Source organism: Centrocercus urophasianus, unplaced genomic scaffold, assembly GCF_019232065.1.
Source record: "Centrocercus urophasianus isolate 14NV4802_14NV808 unplaced genomic scaffold, USGS_Curo_1.0 seq_14, whole genome shotgun sequence".
NCBI classification, from domain to species: domain Eukaryota; kingdom Metazoa; phylum Chordata; class Aves; order Galliformes; family Phasianidae; genus Centrocercus; species Centrocercus urophasianus.
Window position 1 is genome coordinate 576,231 of NW_024884586.1, and position 22,238 is coordinate 598,468.

At 38.2% G+C, this 22,238-nt stretch overlaps 1 protein-coding gene across 1 annotated transcript; it reads left to right on the forward strand.

The window, feature by feature from the left end:
- Nucleotides 1-7,020: 7,020 nt before the first annotated feature.
- Nucleotides 7,021-15,952, forward strand: OLFML1 (olfactomedin like 1). Its single transcript, XM_042814368.1, has 3 exons — nucleotides 7,021-7,294; nucleotides 8,311-8,599; nucleotides 13,548-15,952. Exons 1-3 carry the CDS (start codon nucleotides 7,169-7,171, stop codon nucleotides 14,324-14,326), a joined length of 1,194 nt encoding a protein of 397 aa, XP_042670302.1. The 5' UTR covers nucleotides 7,021-7,168; the 3' UTR covers nucleotides 14,327-15,952.
- Nucleotides 15,953-22,238: the final 6,286 nt, after the last annotated feature.

The window sequence follows — 22,238 nt, forward strand, 5'->3', positions numbered from 1 at the left end:
TGTCAGGAACAAATATGTCCCCATTGGAGGACTACTGTGATTCAAAGTGCATAAAATATATCCCTTATGTACAGATGCTGCTTGTCCTGTGCTGCGGAGAACCACAGCAGGAATTTTATGTTTGAGCATATGGACGAGTTAGTCATGCCCTATCTACTCAGAGAAACAAACAGCCAAGCTAGATGGCTTGCAGGGCAGAACAGTTGGTTCTTTCCCCCCCTGCAACCTAGCAAAAGGCCACAATGGTGGTGCTGAATTTTTATTTTAATCAGTTAATAGATTTGGTTTTTGACAGTCTGGCCAACTGAGGGCAGAGAGATGGAAAATTTTAACCACATACTGTGTATTACTCCCTATTGATTCACCCTTTTTAATCTTTCTTCTTAAGGCAAGTGGTTCTTGTCCTCCATACCATCATGACCACCTCCCCCAAGAAAAAACTGTACTGCATATTTCTGTGACAAGTTTGGTTGTTTTGAGCAGAAAACTCATATTTCAAACCGTACCAATTCAGTGTGCACTGAGCCCTGACAGGTCAAAGAGAACAGATCAAACCCATTTGATACAACACTGCACAGTGTTTTATGTTGCCACAGATATGTGACCTTTTGCCCGGACAGGTAATTTATTTTGGTGAAATAACAAAGCTCGAGGAATGGATTCAGTATTACAACGATAAAGCCACTAAACAACAGTCTGATTTCTAAAGATTTTAAAAGAAAAAGTTATATATTATTCGTGACAATTTAACATGTTTATGCACTTTTCTATCAGCATAGTACATTCTGCCTTATTGTTCATCATGATCTGCCACCAGGACCAACCCATCTGATACACAGTCTTTCAAATATTGTAGCTCTAACCTTAGAGAGAGAACAAAGGCTACAAAATCCATTTATTGCATAAGTATCATGCCTAGAGTTCATTCTTACTGATTTTTCTAATCTGGAGACTTTGGGAAATGTTTTTTTTTTTATTCATTTTCAGATATAGGGAGCAGCATAACATGAAACCTACAATAAATGAAAATATGACTGTCTTGAAATGAGGCTTTGAAAAAAATGTCTATTTTAAGAGTTGTACAGCTGACTGCTCTTCTGGTCCACCTGACACACACTCTGAACTAATGTGTATCAAAAAAAGCATGCTTCTGTTTGTCATTCTATACTTACTGGCTCAGCTCTCTCTGCTTCTAACATTACCAGCAGTTCATTTTGCTTAGGTTCTGTAGCATGAATCAAGGATAATTGGTATCATAAATAGGTTGGAAGAAATAAAAATTAGAAAACCAAATATTGAATTGGTTAAATCTATCTTTCCTAACAGATTAGAAAGAGATGGAAAACTATACCTGCGGTGCTTCATTGAAAGTCAGAATATGCCTCTGATTCACTCCCTGAATACAACTCTTAATGCTAACTTCATCAATATGAAAAGTATTCTGCAACAGAGTAAAGATTTAACCAACTTTTCCATAAGTAAAAATCAGAAGAGTACTGCATATATATGTGAGACCAGAGAAAGCCTCATTTATCTTCCATTGAAACTTCAGGATCCTACTGAGCGTAAGCAGACATAAAAAACAAGAGTAAGCCATTTCTTTCTTTGTATTCTGACTTCTCCACATTTTACACGGGTCTTTGACACAGTCCCCCACCACACCTTTATCTCCAAACTGGAGGGATGTGGATTTGAAGGGTGGACCCATCAATGGATAAGAAACTGGTTAAAAGGCACACACAGAGGGTGGTCATCAATGGCTCTGTGTCCAGGTGGAGGCCGGTAACGAGTGGTGTCCCCAGGGGTCTGTCTTGGGACCGGTGCTCTTAACAACTTTATCAGTGGCATCGATGGAATCGAGTGCACCCTCAGCAATTTGCTGATGACACCAAGCTGAGTGGTGCGGTTGGCATGGTGGAAGGAAGGGATGCCATTCAGAGGGACCTCGAGAGGCTGGAAAGGTGGGCCTGGGTGAACCTGATGAGGTTCAACACGGCAAAGTGCAGAGTTTTGCACTTGGGCTGGAGGAATCCCAGGCATCTATAAAAACTAGAAAGAGCAGTCCTTGAGAGCAGCCCTGCAGAGAAGGACCTGGGGGTCCTGATGGATGAAAAGCTTAACATGAGCCAGCAGTGTGCTCTTGGGGCTTGGAAGGCAAATGGTATCCTGGGCTCCGTCAGAAGAGGGGTGGCCAGCAGGGACAGGGAGGTGATTGTCCCCCTCTACTCTGCTCTTGTGAGGCCCCATCTGCAGTACTGCGTCCAGGTCTGGAGCCCCCAGTGCAGGAAAGACTGGGAGCTGTTGGAGAGGGTCCAGAGGAGAGCCACAAAGATGATCAGGGGACTGGAGCACCTCCCCTATGAGGACAGGCTGAGGGAGCTGGGCTTGTTCAGCCTGGAGAAAAGAAGGTTGCAGGGTGACCTCATTGCAGCGTTTCAGTACCTAAAGGGGAATCAAAGGGTTGATAACAGCAGGACAAGGGGAAATGGTTTTAAGTTGAGGGAGGGGAAATTTGGGTTGGATGTCAGGGGGAAATTCTTTACAGAGAGAGTGGTGAGGTGCTGGAACAGCTGCCCAGAGAGGTTGTGGATGCCTCGTCCCTGGAGGTGTTCAAGGACAGGTTGGATGGAGTACTGGGCAGCCTGGTCTAGTACTGAATGTGGTTGGTCGCCTTGCATGTGGCAGGGGGTTGGAGATTCATGATCCTTGAGGTCCCTTCCAACCCTGCCCATTCTGTGATTCTATGATTTACAAAATAGACACTCTCTTGCTGTTAAGACTCAATCTTGAGTATAGGCTTCGCCCCTGCTTGGATTTCAACTAGCTACAAAAATAATGAGCTTCTTCTCAAACTCTTATTTTATCAGACTCATCTTTATTAGCAATATAAAAATAATGCAACAAGTTTCAGCGATCACCATCAACTTCTACATGGCCCCTTCAGGGCCTTTTCTGTCCTAGCTCCCCTGGATTCATAGACATTTTCCTTATCTTTTAGGTTTGGGCTAGATTTAATTAGACGCTTGCTAGCACAACTCCATTGTATTCAGCTCAAGTTTCTTCAGCTCAAGTTTCTGGTACCATAACTATCACCAGAATTGCTGAACATGTCATCAGCAATCACTTGGGAATTTAACGTAGGAACAAAGACACGGTTTTGAACAATATAACTGAGGAGTCCTGAATTCACTGCTGTAGTCTCACAGCACATCACTCTGTTACACATTCTCTTCACATTCACCAGTGAAGTACAGTGAACATACAGAAGTATGTTACTCATCAGTAAACATTTTTCTGACAGTAACATGCAGTGCTCTCAAATGGAAAGGTACTTACTTCGTTTTAATAGTTTTCCCAGGTACATATGGAGCCCCCCTCTTTGCAATGGGTTTGTAACCTGCGTGCCTACGTATCTCTTCAATGCAGTGATAAATGCAGGAGATACCATGAGATACCACTAAGATACCATGAAGTGGCATAATGTTGATGCCTACTACACCTACAAATAAATAAAATTGGATGCATCTACATTTTTAAAAATATCTTTCCTGGTTCTCATGCAGGTATGCTTTAATCTGACTTTAACAAACAGAAGTTACGCATCTTGCCTACAGTAAATTACAAAAATAAATATAACCCAAGAAAGACAAGAACAATGTGCATTCTGAGCTGAACTTTGCTGAATGACTGTTGTGATTATTTTCTGTAAATACTCGAATTCGAAGCAATTTTTACTATTTCTGTACTCCTTCTGTTAAGGCATTTAACATCCAAGAAAAGCAAACTTCAGTGAGAGCATTCGCACTATGAAGCAAGCCCAAAGCTGTGAAAACCTTAACATTAGTTTTAACATCACAGTGTGTAATTCCAAGTTTGCTTATTTCGAGGTAATAGAAACTTAAGCTTCCCAAGTACAGAGAACAATCTCTGGTCAACACAAGTTAACTCTTAAGTTTACAACAGACAAATCAAGACTCTGTTCAAAGTAATTATACATGGTTGATTTAAACTTAAGATTGTTTAATGACCTGTGTTCAGATCAAATTCTGTGGATTATTTAATCAGCTCCAAAGGAAAAAGGGATTTATTTTGCCCTAGTGATCTCATTTTTAGAACACTCCTCTGGGATTAGCAGTTTTTCCTGCCCATACTGGTCTTCTGAAGCTCCTGTCAGTTCCACAAGGCGCTGGCTTTCACCACTTCAGAAGGCTCATACCCAAAAGACTTGAGAACTTGTCAGTGCAGCAAATTGCTAAAGCCTACTAGCATCTGACTTACTAATAGTTCTCCATTTGCGGTTCTGTCATTTTAGATCACCTGAATAAAATTTCTTCCTGTAAATTTTATCTCATTGAAAGATTTTAGAAATAGTGTGTTTCAGTGAAATTTCCCTTACAATTCTAAAGGCTTGAGAGCCACCTACTGGAAGCCCAAATCTCAAAGTCCTCATCGCTGTAGCACATACCAGCAGCATCACTCCTGATACTTTCTATAGTAGAACAGATTCCACTTCCGGTGGAATTCATACATTTACATTTTATGTATTTTTAACAGCAACGTGAACCAGTCTTCAAGATATACAAATCAAAGTAGTAATGAAATAGAAATAATAACCCTAGACAGAATAGGAATTCAGTGTTGAACTTTGCCTTTACAGCCAAGAGGAGCAGGCAACAGCATTTGCAAGTACCATACAGTGACTCATGTAACTGCAAAGTGCCTAACTTACTATGCCAGTGCTCTGGTTCAACTGAGATGCCAGAAACAGTTTCTGAAGCCAATCATATTTTGCTATGATATATAAAAGCTTAACTTAAAGCATCAACTTAAATTAGTCAATTATTTCACAAATCTAGAATTCACTCTGAATTGGTTCCAGCATAATCTTTAAGCACAGAAAAGTTAAGCCAGTATCTGAAATTACAACTGCAAGCAGATAAGCAACTGAAGATTTTTTTTTTAAGCCTCAAACAGATGTCAAAAAGACAGATACCAAACAGCAAGAAGGTGAAATAAAGCAGCAAAGCAGCAGCATGGACAGAAAAAGAATATTATCTTGTCCAGAGTGAAAAAGGAAAAGATTAAAAAAGGACAAGATTAAAAAAGGCATATATACTTACATCAACATACTTGTTTCCTTTTAGAAGTTTTCCTGGGAAATCCAGACAGTAATAATAAACCTGTTCCACAAATGACTTACAAGAGAAAAACTATTCCCTGAGACAAGAAAACTCTTTCTGCTCTGTTAGCGTACAGCATCCTGTGTATTGAGACTAAGTCTTCCCTGGCCTGCCAAGCCAGTCCTGCTTTAAATGGTTATCAAAAATATATTTAACCTATACAGATAATATACATATAAATATATTTTCCAGTGATACCTCTAGGCAGAGCAAAACTGGGAAGCATTAACTGAAAGAAAAATTACGTCCAGTTCTTTACCAGAAGCCATAGCATATGCTCCAAGAAAACTTCATCTGTCACAGACCATCACTGCCATTTACCATGACATAACATCTTTACAAGCACAGCAATATCTTGTTAACAAAAACCCCTGGAAGCTTCTAGTCTCTTGCCACATTGGTAATCCTGAGACAAGATGAAGTAACACTAAAAAAATCTAGTTCCTTCTGCAGCACTCTTGAGGATATTTAGTATGTCCATATACAGGACATTTATCAGTCAAGATATTTTGCTTTGTGGATAATCTGCCCCTATTCCAGATTTACTCTGGAAGTGAGAAAGGAGATCTCTCTTTTGTTTGTACTCCCCCAGTGCAGAGGCTGATCAGTTTGTGAAAAAGATGATAGTGCGCTTCGTCAAGGCGTTCTAGAGAACGTAATCAAGGCAGAATACACGCTTCCTGAAGTACTTCTTCGCAAGAATCCCACATGCAAGCTGTCTATCTTTCCTAGCAGGAGTTCTGCAATATAATGAAATAGCACTGAGATGAAAAACAAGTATTTGCCTTTAAATGTGAACTGGCAAATTGTTTGTGCCTCTTGGGAAAAAGCAAAATTACAAGAAAAAAAAAAAAGATGCATTTCTGCTCGTAAAATATATATAACTGTAACTTGCAACCAACAAGGAAATGAAGATTCAATATGCCTATCGTGGTAAGTTTTTAATGTTTTCTGTCAACACTTGCATGCTTATGTAAACACAGGGCAGCCAGAAGCCAAAGGAAAGCTGCATAAATTTTAAGAAACAAAACCTGCAAAGAAATAAAAATGGAAAAAAAAAGTGAAGAGGTGGAGATTTCTCAGAAAGAGAAACAGAGACGTCCAGTTTGGCTTCAGATACAAAAGGACCTTTCTAAAGTCCTAACATGTGGTTTCCTAAGGAATTCAATATTAGCTTTGTCATGTCTCTCTCCAGACAAGGCGCTCAGCAATGAAAGCTTTTAAAAAGAAGAAATTTAAAAATTCCTTAAATGCAATACTTCTTTAAATTAAGCAAGTTTGAAAAGACAATTATTATTCTAAAAGAAGAGGTCTTTAAAGGGCTCTATTATAATGACAATGAACTGTGTTAAGGGTACTGATTTTAGTTTCAGAAACAAGAGAAAAGAGGAACAAGAAGGGAAAATGATTTTTGTTTTCAATTTATGATTTTCAGTCCTGCTGTAAATAGGCTGAATACCAGAAGTGAAAAAAAGGCTTCAGATTATCTCATAGTAACAACTATGGTTGTTGAAATAAATGATTATGCATCAGATCTCCCTATGAAGGAAAAAAAGCATTTCAGTGACTTTGAAGCTGCATTGATTTACACCAAGTTTATCCTGCACAGTTCTGGTTACATGGGAAGGCAAATGGGAGGAAAAAGGAGGGGAAAGAAATTATTTTTATTTGTATTTAATGAAATTTGGCTTACAGGCTTTATATGACTCAGTACTGAACATCTGGGATTGATCATAGGATCACAAACTGGAAAGCAGTCATCTGGCTTCTAGAAATACAGCTTTCAGTTTCTGCTCCACAACTTTTTTTTTAAATGATAAACTGAACTGCAACAGCCATTTTAAGTCTTCTTAATAGCTGTAGCCTCATTATTTTCCACGTTGTGGCATCAGACAGCTATTCAATTTAATTCTGGAGTGGCAGTGAGGATTGCTCTCTTTACGTACAACATAATTCAATATTTTTTCCCTTCAAGATTTTATTAAGCAATGATCATCGTGGGACTTCATTTTTTATTAGTTCCATTCCTCAAAAACATCCTGGGAGAGGCCCAATATGTAATGCAAGATGCAGCACTGATGAACTACATAGACCAGCGTATCCTATCTTTAGAGGTATGTGCTACCTACATCATTTAGTGATACTACCTAAATATGGATTTGAAAATGCATTGAGGGGGGTGAGAGAGGATAAATACTGAAGTGTTTGTATTCTAATCATTATCAGGAAGATAAGTTTCCAGCTTTTCCAAATAAGCACAGTTAAGCAAAACTGTTGCAAAACTTTTAACTATAATGACTCCCAGTTATTATTTATTGCACCATTTCATGGCGTTACATTTTACAGCATTATCACTTGCTTGTTTTTAACACAATCAGTGCAACTTAGCCAGATATGCATGTGTTTAACATCAGTTAAACATCAGATGGAGTCAGTCCATCTGAAGAAATGGTATAATCATACTGTTACCACTAGAATTGCTGTCACTTACTAAGGAGACAGAAAACAATACGCAATAAATTTCTGTGTAAAGATAAACCTGGTCAAGAGAGTAATTTAAGATACATTTGTATAGAACAAATCCTTGAATTAGGATTTGAAATATTCCTCTTGCAGCTGCAAGACAGAAACAGGTACTTGCCTTAAACTATATCAAAATATCAGTGCCTCATAAAATTTGCAGAATTATAAGTCTTCTATGGACAGCTAAATCTAAATTCACCCAATCCTGCACTTTTTATTTATTTATTTATTTTTAAAAATACAGCCTGAACTTTGACCAAAAAAACTACCTTGTAACAGAATTTCCATCTTCCCATAACCACGCTAAGTAGGACTCTGGTCAGCAGAGGGCTATTTATGTGGAATGTTCAAGCTTGTAGATTTCCTACAGAAAAAGTTTTTAAGACTGCTTCACCAGTAATCCTACAGGAAGAGTTTCAGGAAAGCAAGTAGGCAGAGATCATTGTCCTTAAGACTCTGGCTATTCGTACTCTCCATGCACATAAGCAGCAACAGACCAATGTTTTCAAATAGAGGGTGGAACTGTAAAAGAGCAGATAGCAGAAATTAAGTAAATGAGACTGACATCTATACAGAATATGTGTTTCTATGTATACTCTTTCTCAAGAACAGACTGGAGAAATGCAACCAAGACATACTGGACTATGTTGAAGAATTTCAAGACTTTGCAAAGTTGGTACTGTCACGTCTGTCAGGACTGAACAGTTACAAGACTGAGGTTAAAGATGAAGTAGAGAATTTGCTAACAAGAGTTGAACGAGCACAGAGGGACATTGACTATTTTGGATCTGTGAGAGATTCTAAGACATGCGTAGAAGTAGATGAAGACCTCGTGAAACAGCAGCTATTAGAAGAAGCAGAAGAAAAAAGGAAACTTAAAGTCATGCTTAATGCAAGTAAGAGCAGTTCACTTGCAGGGATAACAGATTTTCACAAGTTACATGAATACCAAATATAATATGATTTTCACATGTAAATACTAGTCTTCGAAAGAAAGTGTAGATGTTTTATATGTGTGGGAGGGGGACATAGGGAAGAACAGTCCAAATATTTATTTTGCATATACTTATGATATATCAGATTTACTTCTTGAAAACTTTTACTAGAAAATTAGAACAAAAAACAAAAACAACAACATAAAACCCCATGTTCTTGCAAAATCCCACAACAATTGAGCAAATGCCACTGCATTTCCACTGCACTGAGGAATCAATGTTGGTCTTTTTTTTTTTTTTTTGTACTGGCAAGAAATCAAAGCTTTAAAAGTGAACTCAAGTTAATAAAACTTAATTCAGTACTACATTTTCCTTCTATTTTGCTGCCCTCTTCTGTTACTTTTTTATCCATCTCCCCCACTGTGTACTTCATCAAGAGCACAGTGGATTAGCTACGAGCAAAGTTCAATTCTAGAAAGTTAAGTGTAAGGTATCCATTATGAAGAATATATGCAACGTACGACTGCACCCAAACAAACTAAATTTGATCATTATAAAGCATCTTTATTTTAATTAATGATATACACACAATATATAATCTAGTTGATGTAGTCTGTTCCATTTTTGTTCAAATGTAGCAAGAACAGCTACAGGAGATAGACAATTCTTTTAAGCTGCTAGGTGAAAGATCTCTAGCATCAATTATACAATTCCACTAGCTTCAAAAGAAATGTGCTGAATTAATTTTACAAACAAGTTCACACCTCTTTAGGCTTTTCCAGCAATGGAGCATTAATAGAGATGGTAAAGAAGTGACCACCAAATCTGCTTCTAAACTCTATTACTATAGTGTTTGAGAGATGTGAATATCAAGACTTCTTTCTTTCCAGATGTACGTTTTTCTGAACATTAGAGAATTTTAAGTTGTCTGTGGTAAGGACACCTGGAAAATCATTTTTCTGAGAGTTTCTGAGGAGGAAAAATCCCTTTTTACATGTTATTACTTTTAATTTTATTGCTGCAGTTCACAGTAACTTTCTGTTAATGCTTGCCCCACTGACAAGGAAACTACTCACTGTGTAGATTTTAAAGTACTTAGGAGCAAGACAGTCACAACCCCAGCAACAGTAACTCTGTCTCTGTTACCATACAGGACCCAGAAGTTTGGGTTTTTTGTTTTGCTGAAGCACTCCGAGATTGGCAATTTTAAATAAATAAAAGTTAAAAATAGCTTTGAACCAACTAGCTTTGGTTCAAGCTCATATACACTTGAAGATGAATACTATATCTGTTCTATTATATATACACATATGTATACACACAGGTACGTATGTGTACGTAACGATTACTTTTACATTCAGTAGTTGACACCCTATTCTGTTTTGCCCTGCTTTGGGTGGAACTGGTAAATTCTCTTCTGCATATTATAAAGCTCGTTAATAGCAGGCCTGGAAGGTATCAGTGGACAATAAGGAAAATTTTTGGTGTACTTTCTGCTCATTGTGCTTGTCAGTTCCTTAGTTCCATCCAGCAAGATGTTAGGAAAGCCAATTTGAGATAACAAGGAGAAACCCTTCATAGATTTCAGGCAGTAATCCAGTTATTTGGTGTATTTCTCCTGTAGATGAGGAGTGCATTGCTAATACCTACTAGATATAGTACTAGTATAGATACTAGTACTATAGATATAGTACTACTAGATATAGATACTAGTACTAGTATAGATATAATACCTACTCAATATTTTAGTTATTTTAATGCATCTAATCAATAAACAGTAGTTTCAGGAAAGCTGTTGTAGATTGCTGGAGAAAACTGCAACCAGTGTAAGGGACTTCCAGCAAAAAGTCAATGCTTTAGCTGCAATAATATAGGAATGCTTTTGTAGAGGATATCAGTACACACAAATGACATAATGCTTGATTTCTAAAGGCAAATGGAATCTTGCCAATGACTTCAATAGGTTCACATCAGGCCAGTAAGGGAACAGTTTTTTGCTTTCTCCATTTCATCTGCTGCCAGAACTTCCTGCCTTAAGGCTTTATTTGTTCTGTTTACTAAAATGGCTGCACTTAATTAAAGGCAATTGGTTAAACTTCAAATAGTGTCTCATGTAATTTGAATGCCTTTGGTAAACAAGCTTGTTAATATGCTCTGCAGAAGAATTTTTTTCCCCCCAGAAAGACAGTACCCAATAAAATATTCTAAACACCTAGGTCTTCACAAGCTTAGTGCTTCTTGGTCTTAAACTGTGCAAAAAGCATACAAAACACAACAAAGCCAAAACTATCACAGAATTGTAGGGGTTGGTAGGGACCTCTAGAGATCATCAAGTCCAACCCCCCTGCTAAGGCTAGTTTCTCACAGTAGGTCACACAGACAAGCATCTGGGTGGTTCTTGAATATCTCCAGGAAAAGAGACTCCACAACCTCTCCGGGCAGCCTATTCCAGGGCTCTGTCCCTCTGCCAGTAAAGAAGCTCTTCCTTGTGTTAGTGCAGAACTTTATGTTCTTCCAATTCTGCCCACTGCTCCTTGTTCTACTGGTGGTCCTCTTAGTGATAATAGCACACTGCCTGCTCACTGCCAATCTGTTGTACACCAAGATGCCCAAGTTCTTCTCTGCAGAGCTTCTCTCTAGCAGGCCAGCCTCCAACCTTACTGACGCATGCAGTTATCCCTCCTGACTCAGGTGCAAGACCCTTGTGGAACCTTGGTCTTGATGAGCCCACGTCAGATTCCTCTCTACCCAGCTCTCTAGCCTTGTCCAGGTCTCACTGAATGGCAGCACAGCCTCCCAGTGTCAGACACTCCTCCCAGCTTTGTATCATCAGTAAACTTACCAAGGCTAGACTCTACCCTTTCCTCTAGGTAATTGAAGATGATGTTGAACAAGACCTGACCCAGCACCAACCCTAGTTGCAGTGGGGAACACTGCTAGTTACAGACCTCCAACCAGAGTCTGCACTGCTGATGACAACCCTCTGAGCTGTCAGTCAGCCAGTTCTCAACCCACAGTTCTCAGCCACTCTCAACTCCACTCATATCCATCCCACACTTTCTAATCTTCATTACAAGGATGTTGCGGTAGACCGTCAGCTACCTTGCTGAAGTCAAGATACACAGCATCCACTGCTCTCCCCCTATCTACCCTGCTGGTGATGACATTATAGAAAGCTGCCAGGTCAGTCAAACATGGTTTCCCCTTGGTGAATCCATGTTGACTAACTCCTGACAACCTTCTTCTCTAATTGCTTGATGATGGCATTCAGAACAAGTTGCTCCATCCAGGGAGTAGTTGCCCAGATCCATACTTTGACCTGTTTGAAGACTGGTGTGACATTGACTATCCTCCAGTCCTCATAGACTTTTCCATTCTCCAAGACATTTCAAAGATGACAGAGTGTTTTGCCAGTCATTTATGCCAGCTCCCTCATCACATGTGAGTGATGGGGCTCACGGATTTGCAACTCCATGATTTTGGCTCTCTGATTAGATCCACATGGACCAAGGGAAGTCCAACCCCCAGACTCTCTCCCTTACCTCTGGGTCTGGGACTCTTGAAGAGCAACGTTAGTAGTAAAGACTGAAGCAAAGAAGGCATTCAGTATCTCCATCTTCTCAACATCCCCATTACCTGGGCATCTACCTCATTCACATACATTTTCCATAGTCCTCCTTCTTCTATCAACATACTTTAAAAAGCGTTTATTATCCTTGACATCCTTTGAATGATACAATTCCAAGCAGGCCTTTAGCCTTCCTTGTTGAAAGCTCACTTGCTTTATCCTTGATTCCTGTGTCATGCTTCTAGCATAAGAATCAGTAACACAAACTACATTTGTTCTCTTTGTCTTCGCATCATTAAAGCAAAAAAATAAAAAAAAAAAAAATAAAAATTCACAGAACATCTTAGGTTAGAGGGGACATAAAGATCATCTAGTTCCAGCCTCCTCTGCCATGGGTTGCCAGCCACTAGACTGGGCTACCCAGGATCCCATCCAATCTGGGCCTGAAATGCCTCCAGATATGGGGCATACACAACTTCTCTGGGCATCCTGTTCCAGTGTTTCACCACTCTCTAAGAAATTTCTTTATAACATCTAACCTAACCTCCTCTCTTTTAGTCATTCTCCCTTGTCACATTACTATAAGACCATGTAAGAAGTCCAGCTTTTCATCCATCAGGATGAAGTTCTTCATGACAGACCTGTTCTCAGTGAGTTCTTCTCCCAGCCTGTATGCACATCTGGCTCAAGGTCAATCCCAAGTGTAACACCTTGTATTTAACCTTGTTAAATGTCATTAAGAACTTATGTGCACACTTTAAAAGCCTATCCAGGCCCCTCAGGATGGCAGCCCTTCCATCCATGGTGTGAACTGCACCAGCCAGCTAACAGAAAAAGAAGCTAACAGAGGATAAGAGAATTCCTAAACATATATACACATACACACATCACTTATCAGGAGGATAGATTTTAGCCTGTGTACTTTCAATAGGAAATAAATTTGATTATTTTCTTGCGCTGATCTAATTGAAGTCAAAATTTTAGCCCTATAAGAGAATAGAAGACAGTAATCAGGAAATCACTACTATGTTACCCAGACTAACTTTCTATCAGGTACATGAACTGAATGCCTTTTGAGTAACTCCAGTCTCATAAAGCAGCACGTGTAGCTGAAGGTTTGCTGTTCCTTTGGTAGGAGATGTCAAATATACAATAAAGTTAGGTTCAGCACTATTTAGCATAGCCACATATTTCACAGTGGCCACATAGATGCCACTTTTATTGATATACTCACCTTGGCATCTAGGTTGGTTAAAAAGAAAGTAAATAATTCAAAGAAGGGAAACTATAAAATTCAAATATTCTAACTTGATTTTTTTGCCTTTGGGTATTTATTTACAGGTTGTGACTACATGCTTACAAGTGTAAAGTCCCTAAAGATAGTCAAGAAGACTGGAGATAAGCATGGTTCTTGGATGAAAGATCCGGGCAAGAAGCACACAAAGATTTATTTATTAAATGGTACTGTGAATAATGTTATTTTTGAATTTGCAAACATCATGACTTTCATGGAAAGCAATCATACACTAAAAGCTCGCAGAGTCATCCTGCCATTTCCCTGGGAAGGGACTGGCCACATTATTTACCAGGGTTTTCTTTTCTATCACAGACACGGCTCCTTAAATGAAATAATTAAATTCAATATCCAGAAAAGAAATATAGTTGACTATATGCTATTGCCAGGGGCTGGAAGAATTCCTGCCTATCAACTTTCTCCATCTACAAAAATAGATTTTGCTGTTGATGAGCAAGGGCTCTGGGCAATCCATGCAGAACCAGAGATTGGAGGAAACCTTGTAATTACCAAAATCAACCACATAACCATGTCAGTGGAACACACTTGGGATACAACATGCAGCAGCAAGGATGCTGAAGCAGCTTTCATGGCATGCAACACACTCTATGTGGTGTACAACTTTCCTAGTGGAGGCACCTCTCGCATACAATGTGTATATGATGTTTTGGGTACTGCAAATACATATGAAATACCAGTATTGCATTTTCCAAAACGTCAGGGTAGCCATTCCACTATTCATTATGATCCCAAGGAAAAGCTGCTCCTTGCCTGGGGTGACGGATCCCAGATTATTTATAAGCTTCAAAACCAGAAAAAAGCTTAGAATCTTGACTAACTTTTCAAATACATCTAAAAGCTAACAGTCTCACGTCAGTGTGGAATTAATATAATTTTGATGAACAATAACAACCATCTGCTACAATTTTCATTTTTTTCACATAAATTAATGCTTACACATGCCAGCAATCTTAAGTTAGCGTCCATTTAAAAATATGTATCCATAAATAAGAATTAACTCATGAATTAGTACCATATGAATACATACAAACTAGTCTTAAAGAGCACGGTAAAAATAAAATGGGTGTGTATACATACACACAAACACATCTCTGACATGTTCTACTCCTATTAAAACTATGCTTTCTGCTTCATTGTCATGGAAAATCAATTAAGCCCTTCCTATCAAACACAAACTATTTTACTGCCTTTGGTATCTCAGTTCACTGTAAAAAAGAAATCTTTATCAAAAGGGCTGTAAAAAAAAAAAAAAAAATCACATGGTACTGGAGGAGCTATCTATAGTGATCTAACAGCAAAGATTTACCATTTTGCAAAGCAAAGCAGTATACATCCTTGCAAACACATGGCCTATGTTTAACACACAATCTTCCTGCACACCATATCAAGGCTATTTCTAAAAACTGATTTTCTAGCCTATTTCCACAAAAATTTTTTTGTGAAATTTTTTTCAAAATTTTTATTGCCTGCATAGCTGCCCAGGCCACGTTTGGTCTAACAAACACATTAATTGTGGATAGATATTCTCACTTATCAGCTTCAATTTGCCACTTTGCAACTTTTTTCAGTGTATTACTGTTTATTTGTAGGAGCGAACATTCCCGTATCTGTTCTGAACCACATGCTGTTTAATTGTTTTACTCAGCAGTAATTGCTTTCTTTCCACTGTCAGCATCTAGCTCTGAGGTACTTTTTCAATATTCCCAAACATTTCTATTGTTCACAGCTAAGTCTTTCTTTCCTATCCTCTGACTCCAGCAAAATATCCGTACAGAAAGTGTGGACAAGATGAGCCCAAGTAGTGCAAGTGAGTGCACATCACTTGCTCCCCTTTGCTAGGAACTCCACAGAAATACAGCTTCATTTGCTTCAAAAAAAACCAAACACAACCATCCAACAAAAAACAAAATACACGCGCTGGAACCTAGGAAAATACAGATTTTGGCTTTAGCATCCAGATTTTAACTGGATGTTCATTACACAAAAAAAAAGTACTAGAAAAGCAATCCATAGAGAACCCATTTTGTTCTTTACACTGAAAGTGCTGATCTGCTTAAAAGGCGCTTGCACAGAACAAAAATCAGGGAATTGTTTTGTAAAGGAGTTCCAGAACACAGCTAAAAGAGTATGGACTGAGAAATTACAATAATATTGGTCTGATTTCAGCAAGAGAAAATATCATTCTAAACAGTCTTAATGACTACAGCATTAATTTCATGTTGTAGACGCCACAAGGAACAGTTAAAGACAGACTTAGAACAAGGAGGGCTGGATATGATTTGCTGTGTGACCATAGGTGAAAGGCATATTGCATTATTTAGCCTTTTATTCCTCATTTGTGAAGTTACACATGCAAAATAAAGTATTAACCACCCCTGGAAAGCTTTGAGATCCTTACTGTAAAAGGATGTGTAATCTTGACTTAACAAATAAAGGCTTTTGACATAAATATGAATTAAGCTTGCTCTTTCAGTAAAGGCATTCCTGAAGGTTCTCTCTGTGTAACAGTGTGTAGAGTACAGCACACTTCATTATTATTCCATATTCAAGATGGTTTTATCAATCAACAACCCTCAAGAACTCAGGTTAGGCAGTCTCCGAACCTCGCTGCCTGGGAAATCCAAACTCCATAATAAATCCATAGATGGCCTAATTTTGAGAAGAAGCAGGCCCTGCATGGATGAGTGTCGTGAGGTTATTTCACATCACATGAAAAAGAGACTAAAAGCATTGGCACATTTTGAAATTGAGGTTTATTCACAAGGAGTGGCAAAGCTTCAAGACTTCTAACTTGAGAAATATAAGAATGGTAAAATATCTGTAATTTGCAGATGTCAGTAGTGATGTTGATTTGCTGACTGTGTGCAAACACAAGGAAAGAGAACAGAAGGAAACATCACTGAATAAGTCTGCTTCAACTATTTGTAAGGCCTTTAATAACTTGGACTCTGTGTTCTTCCCAGGGAATTTACTCCAACAATTTGCAAGCGAGCCACTGGATCATTCTCCTTAAAACATAAATTCTGTTCGTTTTTTTCATGCTATATTTACAATACAACCCCATCCATTTCCTTCACATCTAGAATAAGACCACAAAAGTAGCTTTCTTCGACCAGAGAGTTAAACAAACCTATTGCCAATCTCACAGAAGTACCAAAAAAAGGGCATAAGAACACTGCGCACTTTTAACTGTGCTTTAACGATTCGTGCCAGAGGGACTCTCTCTGTCTCAATATCACTAAAGATTCCTTTTTTCATGAGTGTGCCCTGTTGATTTTTACTTTAAAGGCCTAGTCCTAAACTGCTTCCACTATCACTGCCCATTTACCATAACAGAAGATTAGAAGGCAAAGTGTCAGTGTAATTTCCTGTGCACGTATTCAAATTGAAAATGATATTTTCTCATGTAGATAAGATGCTTTTCCCTCTAGGAGTTGCAGAGGTTTACTTTGGCTTTTTGCTTCCACATGTATTTGTCCACAAGCAATTTTAATGTATCTACAAGATGTAAGCAACTTTCCAGTGCCACATCTGCAGTTGGTAGAAGCAACTTGTACAGAAAAGTTGTAGGTTTGGTTTTCTGGTTGTTGGGGTTATTTTGCTTGTTTGTATTTTGAATAGGTTAAAAAAAAAAAAACAAAAAAAAAAAACTGATTTCAATCCTTAAGTCTTAGCTTCTTTCCTGAGTTCACATAAGAAGTGGTCACCTGCATTCAGTGATTTCAATTGCAGAGCCAATTGGAAATGCAGTATGCTCAGAGCATACATCACTATGCAAAGTGTTAACTCCTAAAAAGGTCTAAAAAGCACTTCAGTAATTTTTTTTAGCATAAGCAATTTATATATTACAACATAATAGGAAGCATGAGATGGCAGAGCAACAAGGTCTTCAGCTACAGTAAGCAAGGATCTGCTTAAATGCGATTGCAGTAGGCACAGAAATAAGAGAAAGAAACTGCTTACCTTTAGAAGGCTTGCAAGGTCCTCAGGTATGCAAGGATCTCCAGATGAGATGTCCTCACCTCCACTGCCAGCCCTTTAGTGAGGTCTGAGAAGAGGTGGGTGCTGGCTCCATCCCTTCCAGGCATTCAGTGCATTGCTTGCACCTGAGCTGCCCTAGGTTGGCTCTGCCTTCCCACCAGGTGCTCAATCACTGCTTCAGGTGATGACTCCGCATTTTCACTACATGTATTGAATCCACCATTTCGGAATTAGTCACTACAGTGAGAAAAAAAGTTTCAAATACCAAAATTAAGTTCTTAAATTTATAATATCATCTTACGTTACGTATTTTGAATTTTGTTTTTCTCATGAAACGTACAAAAAACAATGGATTTTTTTGTTTGTTTGTATGTTTGCTTTTTTTTCTCCAGGTGTCTTTTTTTGTTGTTTTTTTTTTGTTGTTGTTGTTGTTACATTTTAAAAATTCTTCAATAGATATAAAGGATGTACGTTTGTTCTACCCAAGTAATTTTAAGTTCATTTAAAATGTTATATATTGTTACCTATTATTATTGTTGTGTATTATCAACTTGCATATTTCTGTTTTGACGAGCACAAATGCACATACAAACAGGAAAAAAAAGCAAGAGCACATAGACACACAAAGATAAAACTTTCAATTCATACCTCTACAGGTTTGCATGTGAAATTGAACCTCCCAAGATGGAAGGGACCCCCAAGGGTCACTAATGCCAACTCCCAGATGCACACTGTACAACTGTTCAACTTAAGCTTATCTTACAGTCAGAAAGAAAACATTTTTTCCAACCCACAATCATCCAGCTACTCCTGCAACATAAACCCCTACAGGTTTATCAGATGTAGCACCGAAATGCAGGTGGCACAATTAAACTGTAGCTGATTTCGCAAGCCATAGCTTTAGTGACTCCCTTGAAAAGGGCTATAAGGCAAAGAAATAGCAGGTTAAACATACCCTATGTAAACCAAACTGTTTGGTGAAGTGTATATGCAGATTACTATGTCTGCTGTTATATTTACCTAATGTTACTCGCTACATTGAATTCAACTGTTCTTATTCATAACAACCACATTTACTTTTCATCCTTGTCCATGCCTATGCAGATGAACTTGTTTTTTCTCTCACAAAACAATCAAACACCAGATGGCTGACTGTCCAAGAAAAACAACAAAGAATGTTCATAAACAAGACATGAATACTTTTTGAAAAGGAATGTGCTACATCCACTGGAATAGAACTCTGATAGCTAGTGGTACACAAGCAAGGAAAGTTCAAAGCTGAATTCATATCCCTGTTCATCCCATTACTTCAGGGAAGCAAATATTTCTTTTCTTTGTGCATGTTTATACAATTGTAATGAATAAAGTCAGCATTTTAGATTCTTGGTGAATCATGAACTAGCCTTTATTACTGAACATTACAACTGTGTTTTTTAAAGGAACCCAAAGGCAAGTCTTATCTGCTGAAAAGCACACAAATATACGCAGAAAGAAAAACCTGTATGCAATAAGAAAAACTGAATTATTTCCCAGGTTGAACACGTGAGTCACAATTCAGATCTACATACAGAAAGTCACCACCTTAAGCAACAGCAACAAGAATACATTTATTATTGCACTAGTAAGTGTTTGATACTCAGGTGCTCCTTTCAGATTTCCATTTGAACTTACAGAAATAAAGGCATAGCGCAGAAGAAACAGCTTGAATTATTAAGCAGATATGAGCATATTCATAACCTTATGTGTAGCTGCAATCAGTGTGAGATCACAAGATTCAGAAGTCACCTGCAACACAGGTTTCCTCACAACTTTAAAATGAGATCTGTGTATTTTGCAGAAGCCATCAAGTACATTAGATATGTACCCTAATTAGAGTGAAAACAGTAAGGTGATTTGCTTTGGCCCTACAGAAGAAAGGAAATTTTTCATATGGCTGACGTTACCAAACCTCACTAATTCTTCCCAATTTATATCAGATATGCTATAAAGTCTGAAGTCTAGTTTCTTAACAACTAGTTTTGAAGTTTATGGGTTTAAGTGTTTGTAGTCAGGTTTTTTTTACTATATGTTCAGTTTCCTATAGCAGTTAATTTAAACATAAAAACTTAACATATATTTCCTTTTATTTCCAAAAAGCTAGTCATGGTGACCAAGATGTAGACACTTATCAGTAAGGCCTACTGTTTGAAGACAGAACAAACACACTAAAGACATTAGCTTTAAAAAAAAAAAAAATGTATGAACGGCTGAAATTCTGCAGCGCAATACAGAGAAAAATATACATTTCATGTGCGAGCTTCAATTTCAGAAAACCAGCAAGTGAGGATTGGCTCACTTTTGATTGTATTGTATCAAATACAACAGTCAGGGACACAAATAAGGGACAGAAGCCACTAGCATTCAGAAGACCTCATGTACACAGAGATGTGAAGCAAGATACCCTCACCTCCACTGCCAACACTTAAGGGAGGTCTGGGAAGAGGTGGATCCTGGCTCCAGCCCTTCCAGTCTCTCAAATGCACTGCATGCAGCTCAGCTCTCCTGGAGTGGCCCTGCCTTCCCACCAGGTGCTCAATCACTGGTTCAGGCCATGACTTAGCATTTCCACTACGACAGGAAATGTACATTTTGTATGGTATAGGTGACAAGCCCCCAAGGAATCTGAAAATCTAGGATTTCCTTTTAAATATCAGTCACGGCTAATCACTAAAAACTTCCAAGCTACTCATGCTAAGGCACAAACTTGCAGGTTATCAACTACTGGACCAAAGGCAACGATTATAATTAGAGACCTACTACCTTTCTGTTGGAGATCAGATGTAGACTTGTTGGAGTTCTCCTGTGGTGGATTTTAGTAACTGCTGGCAGGCTGAACTTCAAGATAATTTTAAGACATGTATCAGCCAAAGACTTCATTATACCTGACATACTGCCTGATCTTTCTAAAATTTCCATAGAAAGTACTGTTTCTTTACTCCGTGGAGACATATTTTAGCAAACATCAGAAAATACGAACAAAAGAAAGCTGAACAGTAAACAATCTGAGAGCTCAGGCATGTGACTGAGTTATTGCACCTCAGCTGAGTCGCACTAACTGACCTTGCCTGCTCTTGCAAAACCAGAGGTCAGGTGAAAGCTTAAAAGCTAATCTTTACTGCCTGGGAGCTGCAACAAGATTCACATTGTGGTTTGCTTTTGTAGCTAAGTGAAAGATATTTTGCTATACCAGACTAAATGAATTGTGATACCAAATGAAATATACTGTAGGTGCTTGAGGATTTTCTTTAAAACAAAGAGAAAGCGATAGCTTCTGCATCTGTGTGATAGTGAGATAAAGAACTGCACGGTCACAACCATCAAAGTCAGAAGTGATCAAGAGTGCTGTCTGGAAAAAGAATAAAGACAGACCCTCGCCTTCCACATCAAAATATGCGGGTAAGACAAACTTGGAATTATCCTGTTGTTATGGGCTCTCCTATGTTTGAAGCTAGAGGATTAAAGAAGAAAACTTTTAAATAGTCACAGAAGATATATCTTACTTGACTCAAGCCTAAATGCTAGATGGAAACATTTGCCAGTGCTTAATAGAACTGTGGATATTCGTGCTAAAGAAACCACTTAACAATGTTTTGATAGTGAAATTACCTTCTAGCATGTATTCTTTTTCCACCATGCAAAAAAATTCAAATAAATCTGAACACCAAATTGCACAGCACTGAGAGTTCAGTTTGACTGAGTCCCATGACTCCAAATGGCCTCAGTATATAGGAAATGGAATAACAGTTTATGTGGTAACGTAGTCTCTATGTGTGAGCTCAGAGCAGCTTACAGTAAAAGTTTCATTTTCCAATCTATATTAAGAGGGCCTCTGCCTGATGGTGAGAATGAACTTGGAGGCAGATGTTTTGAACAGCCGTGCCTGCCTGAAAAAGCTGCACCTGCCCTCCACTGAGCACATTTCACGTACTATGGTAGGACTGCCAACCCTTAAATAGCCACAAAACATACAGACTGAGCCATTACCTGGCAGCCAAGATTTGTTCGTTCCGAGCACTTTCTCTAGATCGTTCATACCTCTTCTAAAAGATGAACGCTAGGTGGAGCTAGGACCTTGTAGCGCTACTGGCAAAACTGAGGTAGTTACAGCTGTCTGACAGAAAATCCCAACTAATTAAATTCTAGCGGCCAGATCAATGGCTCTTTTAAATGTGTTTTAAAATGCTGAATGAAAGTAATGGTACATTTCTAGAAGCATTTCATGAACTGCCCATTTAAAATTTTTGGAATATAAACAGAAGACTGGAAAAAAAATCTTTAGTATTCTCTAGGAAAACTATATGCAGAGCAATCAAAATTAATGTATTTCATCTGCCCTAACACAAGATAATTGAAAAGATGATGGTGTTCTAAATAGAGGGGAAAAAATAGTAAGTTTGGTGTTATACAAATATCTCTACTTGTCCAGTAAGACTTCAAGATTAATTTTATGCAGAGACAAACTATTTTTATTTAAACTCTCATCTAAAATATTTCACCTTAAGTCTACTAAATAATGCCAGGAAAACAGGAGAAAAAAAATAATAAAAAAAAAAAGCACCAAATCTTACTCATTTTCAATGGACATATGTTTAAAAACATTTCAAAGAGTGCGAGAATGCTTTCCTCTTGTGCAGAGAAAATTGGTAACATACCTGGCAACAAATCTCTCTTAAAGATAAGGCAGGGTAAGTTTTCTA

Coding starts and splice junctions, on each gene's coding strand:
- OLFML1 (XM_042814368.1), top strand. CDS start 7,169: ATGATCATCGTGGGACTTCATTTTTTATTAGTTCCATTCCTCAAAAAC. Junction 7,295..8,310: donor AGCGTATCCTATCTTTAGAG/GTATGTGCTACC, acceptor CTCTTTCTCAAG/AACAGACTGGAGAAATGCAA. Junction 8,600..13,547: donor TAAAGTCATGCTTAATGCAA/GTAAGAGCAGTT, acceptor ATTTATTTACAG/GTTGTGACTACATGCTTACA.